Source organism: Rhineura floridana, chromosome 8 (assembly GCF_030035675.1).
Source record: "Rhineura floridana isolate rRhiFlo1 chromosome 8, rRhiFlo1.hap2, whole genome shotgun sequence".
Lineage (NCBI taxonomy): Eukaryota > Metazoa > Chordata > Lepidosauria > Squamata > Rhineuridae > Rhineura > Rhineura floridana.
In genome coordinates, this window is record NC_084487.1 from 11951273 (window position 1) to 11959877 (window position 8605).

General features: G+C 44.6%; 1 protein-coding gene across 1 annotated transcript in view; it reads left to right on the forward strand.

Moving 5' to 3' along the window:
• The window catches only part of TAF3 (TATA-box binding protein associated factor 3), a 42250-nt gene extending 34099 nt beyond the window's left edge, over positions 1 to 8151 (forward strand). Inside the window, exon 3 of the mRNA XM_061640395.1 lies at positions 7759 to 8151. Within this exon, the coding sequence (XP_061496379.1) occupies positions 7759 to 8151 (393 nt within the window). The remainder of the gene's footprint in view (positions 1 to 7758) is intronic.
• Positions 8152 to 8605: the final 454 nt, after the last annotated feature.

Below are 8605 nucleotides of genomic sequence, written 5' to 3' on the forward strand. Positions count from 1 at the left end.
TGTTGCGCCACCCCATCTATTTTATGGCTTAATGGGTTTGCCATCTACATAACTGTTTTATTCCCAGAAATTAAAATCAGTATTGTTTAATATGATCATGTTCGGAGGCAACTGTGTAGCTTCAGCTCATTGTTACCACTGAGGTTTGATACCTGACACTTTTAATTTAATTTAATTAGGAAAGCAGAACCCCATCTTGGTGGTTCATTAAGGGCATTATTCCTCAGAGTTATTGCTTCCTTGATGGAGAATAACAATATCACTTGCAATGGCTGATGTTGCTCTCCTAATTACACTACTTTTTACTATTTTTCTTTCCAGGGCTTCGTACTCAATCTCTTAGTTAAATGTTTTTAAATAGAGAAAGACATAAACTTCTAGTGCTGCAGATTGATTAGTATTGTGTGTGTTCTAGTTTGTGCATGTAACAAATCTTCATTTTGCTGACTCACTGAAGATACTCAGAATTTTCTTCCCTCTCCCCTCCCCTTTGATTTGGGGTCCACCTAACTACATACAGTGGAAGTCCTCCATGAGGTAGACCTAGGAGTAGGCTAACCAGAGATGGATTGACCAATCTTGTGTGGACTTCTTGTTCTGTTTTACTGTGATCCCTGTGGCCCACTGATGTGTGTTTTAAATTTACAAAGCAAGAGTGTCACTAGGGAAAACTCTTCAACGTTAAGGCAAAGCTGTCAAAGCTGTGTCTGAAAGTGTGCATTCTAGCTCAAGGACCTGAGAAATTGCTTGCTGGAGGAGGCTAACAGGCCATAGGTGGTCTACCTGAAATTGACCAGTTGACTATGATCTACCTTGTGTCCACCTCTAGTGTAGACATACACGCATGAGAGTGTGCATGTGTGCATGCACACACACACACACACACACAGAGAGAGAGAGAGAGAGAGAGAGAGAGAGGACTAAAACCTGTGTACATGGTTCCTAGAGTAAAGTTTCTGCAGGGTTAAGGAGTTGTTCATGCAGACTTCTGGGACTGCGTTGAAATTTAAGGAGGGGATGGGGAACCAAATACCACCAGACTGTTTTGCCAAAGTTATCTTTTGTAACACGGTGCCTTAATGCAATATTCAGAAAAATGAGAGCTTTAAAAATAGGAACAATCGTCCTTTTCAAAATGTAATGAGTTTTCTTAATTTACCCCAAAGTATCTGGTGTCTGTGACTCAGGGAAAAAAAGGCCCTTATCTCTTAAAGGGGGATAGATAGCTTTGCAGAAAAGGTGACAAGTTTTCCCTCCACCTCTTTCCTTGGAGAACATTTTAATTCCACTTTAATCAGCCTGCCAATGAAAGCACACTTGGCTTTCAAGGAGGAAACAAATCAAAATGTGCATTTATCACTCTGAAGGCAGAGCTCAGTCGCTCACAACCGATGAACTCTGAAGGAATAAAACTAGCGTGTGCAGGCTGCTTTGCATGTTGGCTTTGTACTGTCAAAGAATACACCCCCCCCTCCGCATGCTATCTTTTTTACCACACCCACTGTTTGTCTATCATCCTTAATTATGGCCTTTCAAAGAAAGATGGCTCATAATTGCTGCTAATGGTGAAAATATAATAAAAAGTAGAACTAAGTAGTGATCCTGGTGTGCTTTCGTAGACTTATATGCTACTGCTGTGTTAATAACTGTAGTCCAACAATGTACTAGCAAAGACAAGGAACAGAGAAGGAGAGGTTGCTAAGAAACACCATCATTGTTCCAGGATGGAGCCTCTAAAAGGGCATGTCACAGGTCAATCTTATTAAAATAAACTTTATTTTCCTCCAGAATAGAGGACACTGAGGTTCACTGTTGTTTTGTGTAGGAAGGGACTCTCTCTTCTTTAAGATTCATCTGTTCTTCTTTTGGTTGAGAAAAGAGAACCCAGGTGAACAAAAGTTGCTTTTTTGTGTGAGGGCATGTGTGTGCTTGAGTACTCAATAAAAGTTGCTCACTTATTTTTGCATGCAATTCTTTCTAAATGACAGGAATCTGTAGAAGGAGGGTGGGGTTTTTTAAAGCTGAATACTTGATATGGGTTAAATTTCCTGAATCAGTAGACTGTGATTGCTGTTAAAAACTATAGCAGTATTCCTGAAGTGGAATTTTTCTTGTTGCCAAAATTACATGAAGAACATGAGAGAAGCTTGCAGAATCAGGCCAGTGGCCTATCTAGTTCAGAGTCCTGTTCTCACAGTGGCCAACGAGATCCTTATGGGATGTCCTCAAGCAGGACCTGAGTGCAACAGTGCTCTCTCCCCACTTATTATTCCCAACAACTGATATTCAGAGCTGTTCTTTGGATTTGGCTAGCTTGATGAACCAATGCTACGGAACAAATACTTGGGCATTTTTTGGTGTGCTCATCTAAATGGCATACCCCCACTCCATATTCCCACATGCAAGGTTCCTAACTGTTCTTGCATCCTAGTGAGATCGTGGCACTTGATTATATCACAATAAAGGATGTGCTTTTTGATGTCATGATTGCCACTATTGAGGTCCAAAATTTTTCATGTCACTTGAAATCCATAGGTGATGAGACTTCCCGAAGATGGTTCTGCCCCCTGTTGCCAACACATTCGCTTTCTGAACTTCCCATGCTTTCCCCACTTTATCCCATAACTGACTACTTTTAGAGCAGTTTGGTCATGGAATGAACAAGACAGGTGCCTGTCAGATTCCTCCTAAGGATTCTGGTCTAATCAGTTGTCATGGTTTCTGGCACAGCAATCTGTATACAAAGTCAAGCTTTGTGGAGTTAGAAAACAGCTTCAAGATCCAATACCTAGCTGTCCTCAGTCAGTTTCCAGGGATGCCCCTTTTCACCTATGCTGCCCCATCTGTCCTCTGACCCACAGCCAGTAACCTTCTTTACACTGAGTTAGTTGATGCCTTCTCAGATTCTCTGGCATTTCGGAGAGTACATAAAAGTAGGTTTTTTTGTTTTTGTTTTCCTTTTGTCATTAGTCTTATCTTGCAGTACAAACTTGGGTAGAGTTTGGGCTTGCTGCTGTTGCTGCTCAGCTGGTTAGAACAGTTCTGAAAAATGCCAGCCCTTTGCAATTAAAAATAAAACTGAAGCCACACAGCAGAAGAGTTTTCTGTAAATTAAAAAAAAAGTGTCTGGGTTGATGCTTTAGTAAAATGCAGCTAATGGACAATCGGTATTGCAAAATATCTTGGCAGCAATTCTAATATCTCCTTTAAGCATACATTGGGCTGCTGTGAAGGAATAATTCTAACCATGATTAGTGATTTGGAGTGGGCTGTAGGATTGTGTTCCCCCTCCCTTTGCATGTGGAATCCTCCCACCCCACTCAACCCTTGTTTGGCATTGCACCTGACCACATCTGGCATTTTTTGTGTCCTGCTTTGGAAATCAGGCTCCCGATTGCTGAGCCATGGCTACTGTCCCCTATGAACCAGTACAATGACTCTTAACATAGACAGCAGAACATTTGAAATTGCTTGGAGGCAGCAATGTTTTAGGAGCTGGCCCTGTATAGAACAGGAAGGTTTTTAGTAGTCGTAGAAGAAGAATTTTGGTGCCATTGCCCGATTCTTAGGAGCCATGGCAGTCAATTATTTGGGATGTTCCTACTCCTAGTCAATTAGGGAGAGGCCTGTATCTCAGTGGCAGAGCATCTGCTTTGCATGTCCAAAGGTCCAAGGTTTAGTCCCTGCATCTCCAGCGAAAGCTGGAGGAGATTCCAGTGTGAGACTCTGGAAGGCCACTGCTAGCTGGATGAGCTGTTGGTCTCACTTCAGTATAAGGCAAGCTTCCTATCTTCCTAATACCAATAGCTTGCCTTTCTATGTGCTTGTTATCTATCCATGTGCAGAACATCAGTGGGAAAGACAGCAGAGGCCCATTGCGGACAAGGTCTTTTGTTGAGAATTTAATAAAGAACTCTGAAAACCTTTTAAAGCATAGAGGATTCCCTTTAAGGCACTGGTTTGCTTGTTGTCCTTTTTCAGACACAGGGTGATTTCTGTGAGTTACTGCTGAGTTGGGAAACCCATACAAGTACCTCATGTGAACGTGTGTGTGTTTAAATTTTTTTGTCATACATGCAAGGTTCTCTTTGCCAAACCTTTTTAAAGGAATTTTCTCATTTTATTACAGAACAAATATTTGATATTACTACTTAGATTCTTGCAAAATACAGGCTATGGCTGAAAGCAAAACAAAAACTTGTTTTGCAAATGGTGCAGTGTGGCCAGTTATCTTTGTATGTATTTTGTGGGCAGGGAGAAGAGCTATTCTTGATCACACTGCCCTTGGTGCATGTGCAGTGGTGCTACTGTAAAGCCCTTTCCAAAATCCTTCATTTTTTGAAATTGGAACACAGCAGAACCATGTGGAACAAACAAACAAAATATTTACATGCATACTTTATGGAACGATGTGTGTTGCATTTTGCATTGGTGTTATCTAAATGTCACTTAAGGCACCAACGGGGCTCTGTGTGTGAAATTAATCTAGGCTTCAGCTTCCTAAAGCAAATGAAGCAGGGAAGGTCACTTTTCCCTGTTTTTATCTTGGCTGCATTGAGTTTCAAAAAAGCAGACCACAGCAGTAGCCCGCAGTGTGGCAGTAACCTTGGGGTCAAGTGAACTTGAATTTTAGCATTGGGTCTGTCACTGTGTCTATCAAGCTTTCCTGTGAAATGCCTCTTGCAGCGCTCATGGCTGTGTCTTGCGGGCTGCCGGCTAGCCATGAAACTTTAACTGGGTCTCTGTGATCTTATTATTGCCTTCAGCTTGAAATTCATTTTTTTCCCCTGGTAAATGGGCCTGTGTCTCTGGGTAAGAGCCAGGAAAGAGTGTGGTGGTCCGTGTGTAACTTGAATGTATAGAACTGATTTCAGCTATCTTAAAGGGAAGTAGAAAATGAGTTTTGAAGAAAATAATGTCTTAGGAGTGCATGTTGATGTACATTTTTTAAAAACAGACTATATGTCACCTTTCCTTCAAGGAGCTCAAGGCAAAATGCATGGTTCCTTTCTTGCCATGGTTTATCCTCCAGAATTCAGATTTAGTCATGCTTAAAGTAGACCCATTGAAATAAGTGGGACTTACATTAGTCAGGGCTGTCTTAAGTCCCATTGATTTCAATGGATCTACTCTAAACATGACTAAGGGTGCAATCCAACTTGCATTTTTGCCAGGTGAAAATCTCCAACTGAGCTGGGTCCTGGTTCAGCCATGCTATGCCAGTGTAAGTCACTTAGTCCGGCTCAGCCGAGACTGGAGCAAGTGAAGCCAACTTAAGGCCTGAAAAGGGGGCATGCTGAGGGACGGGTCAAGGTGATGGGACTTAGGCCATACTAAACTCATGTTCAGAGCACTCCTGCAGGTCCCAATCCAGGCAAAAATTACTCTGGGGAAAAGGTTGGTCTAAGACAGCCTTTCCCAACTAGTGGGCCACCAGATGTTGTTGGACCACAATTCCCATCTTTCCTGACCATTGGCAATGCTGGCTGAGGCTGATGGGAGTTGTGGTCCAACAACATCTGGTGGCCCACTAGTTGGGAAAGACTGATCTAAGAAAATAATTGCAATAGAAGTCAATGAAGAGGGCTTACTTTCTGGTCCTTGTATGCCAGCTCCTGGCTGAGCCGGCGTTCAGCCAACCCAGAGGCTCCTGAATGGCAATTGAATGCAACAGAACTTTGCACCAGCTTCTTTTGCTCCAGCACAACTTACACCAGCTTCCCCTGAATTGGATTTGCTCTGCCTGTCTGGATCATTACCAAGATCATTGCAACATTACCAGTGAGGTCCCCGGCTGAGTGGAGCTTCACACCAGGTACTCTGTGGCCGAAGTCCACCACTCTGCTGCATCTGATCAATTCTTTTTAGAGCATTTTAGATCAATGCCATCAATGTACTTGCTGCTTGAGAGCATTGGTCTTCAATTGATGGATTGGGACCCACTACCATGTTGCAGCCTGAATATAAGGTGGGTCACAACAGCAGCACTACTACACATACATGGTATAAAAATTAAGAGTGTGGTCCCCAAATGCATGTTTGGGTTAAGGATGAGTTGTTGGTCTGGAAAGTCTGAATACTACTGCTTTGGAACATATGTGGCTACCGGTCAGCCCATATGCTGCATCCATTCCCTACCTAGATTATTTTTAGGAATATAGGAAACTGGTTTATACTGAATGAGACCTTTGGTCCATCTAGCTCAATATTGTCTACACTGACTGGCAGCAGCTCTCCAGGGTTTTTGGCAGGGAGTCTCTCTCAGCCCTTCCTGGGATTGAATCTGGGACCTTCTGCATGCAAAGCAGATGCTCTGAACTTGTTTTGCCTTAATTACTAATAGTTAATTTTATTTCTCCTATTCCCATCTTCCTTTGAAACACTCAGAGCATCTGGAATTCCCAAGAAGTCTTGTGTCCAGGCACTGACCAGGCTGAAACCTGCTTACCTTTGACCTGCTAAACAGCATCACCTCAGAGACCATTCTAAGTTGTTTGTTTATATGATGTAGTTATTTTGCATGCTGTAACGCAGAGGGTTGAAGGAAATTCAGCAGATGAGGATATTTTAGTTTGTCTGAGGCAGGGAATGATTCAACATGTTTGGGGTAGAGGAAAGCCCATCAAAGGGTGTATGTGTGCTTTGCGAGGTTTTCTCTGTGTGATGTTTCCCATAATGTAGAGTGATATACATGCAAGAGAAAAGGAGGCACTCTGTTGGATTCGACCCCTGTGAAAAGATGCTATAAGGGATGCAATAGGAAACTGAAATATTTTAACTTCATTTTGGCAGGTTTGACTATATTTCCACATATTTCCTCTGTAAGTGTGGTTAACTAGTGCAAAATTTTGACATTTTGAGATTCTCCAAAGAGCTTTTGTGGCTGCAGAATGCGCCATGGAAAACTGGAAGTTATTTAGTGAATAGTCAGAGCCAGGGCTGTGGAGTCGGTATGTCAAACCTTCGACTCCAACTCCTCTATTTTTCTACTGTCCAACTCCGACTCCTTCATAAATGGCAAATGTATATTAATTTTTTACTGTCTGACTCTGATTCTGACTCCTTCATAAATGGCAAATGTATATTAATGTATTAATATTAATTAATATTAAAATTAAAATATTGATTTTATTTTGAAGTCAGAGTCAGTACATTTCTACCAACTCTGACTCCGACTCCACCCAAAATTGCTTCCAACTCCGGCTCCGCAGCCCTGGTCAGAGCTACTTAATACTTTTCCAGATAGCTGTCAAGGGAATGTTTTGGTGTGCAGGGGGAGGGGCAATGAGAGGGGCAAGGGAGAAAATGGGGATGGCGGTTATTGGTGGAGAGAGAGAAGGGAAAGGTCAACAGTCCCCTGTTCATATTTGACACCCCAAAGACACAGAGAAAGTGGATAGCAACAATCTCTATTAAGGCCAGGGTGATGGCACAAGATCCTTATTGTTGTTATTAAGTAGGTATTAAGTAGGTGCTGTTATTACTTAATAATACTTTTGTAATTTTGGTGCGGTGGTCGAGGTGTGGCAGTAAGAGCGCCGCAGAAAGTGAAGCCGGGGGATAAGTGTGGCCTACCACCTATTGTGGGGGCCGGATAATGGGACCTGACGAGAAAGGTCGCATAGGGCAACTACTAACCCTGCGCGGGCCCTGCAGGGGTTCTGCGGGGGTCCCTCCCCACCCTGTACCTTCCCGGCAGCAGTCCACTGGTGTTCTCCACTGCCATTATGATCTGCGTTTCCCGCCGCGGCCCTCTAGCCGCCGCCGCCTGATTGCCTTCTGGGAGGAGGGGCGGCGTTCGAGCGAAGGAGCAGCGGGCTTGGCTCGCAGGCTGCAGCTCAGCTACAGCAGCGCCGTCTGCGCTGCCCGCCTTGTCTTCCAGCAGCCTCGTTCGCGGCGGAGGGAGAGGCCGCAGTACCATCAACGCGGCACGGCGCGCCCTCCGTTGGCCGCTCCGGAAGAACAGGACCGAGAAGGAAGGAGGACGTCGAGGTGTTTTTCGGCCTCGATGAGGAGAAGGAGCCACTGGGCGCGCCGGGAAGGCAGCGAGGAGTGGAGACAGGAGAGACAGGAGAGAGCTGTGGTGGAAACCCGGGAGCGGCAGGAGGCAAGAGACCCACCGGCTGCAGGCGAGCCGACCCCGCCTTGTGAAGCAAGAGAGACACGGACAATCTTATACTTATTTATCTGGGGGTGGGGGGCCTGCCTGATTGGCAAACAGGGAGGGAGACATGTGCAGACCGGAGGGGGGTACTGTGGGGAGGGTGGGGAGCCATGATGTAAAAAGGCTAGGCAGCAGATCCTGGAGAGGCGCGGGTGGCAGGCCACGCCAGTTTAGGGGGATAGATGCATAATATCCATCCCTTGTTCCGGGCCTGTCCACAACCAGAAGACAACTGGGAGATGCAGGACTCCATCAGACCTTCGACTGCTGTTGTGTAACGCCAGGTCTGTGGAGCAGAAAACATCGCTCATCCATGATGTGATCCTGGATGAGAACACAGACCTGGTGTGTATTACGGAGACCTGGCTGGATGAGGCCTCAGCTCCTACGCTTGAGGCCATGTGTCCAGCCGGTTTCCAATATGCACAGCAGCCGAGGATT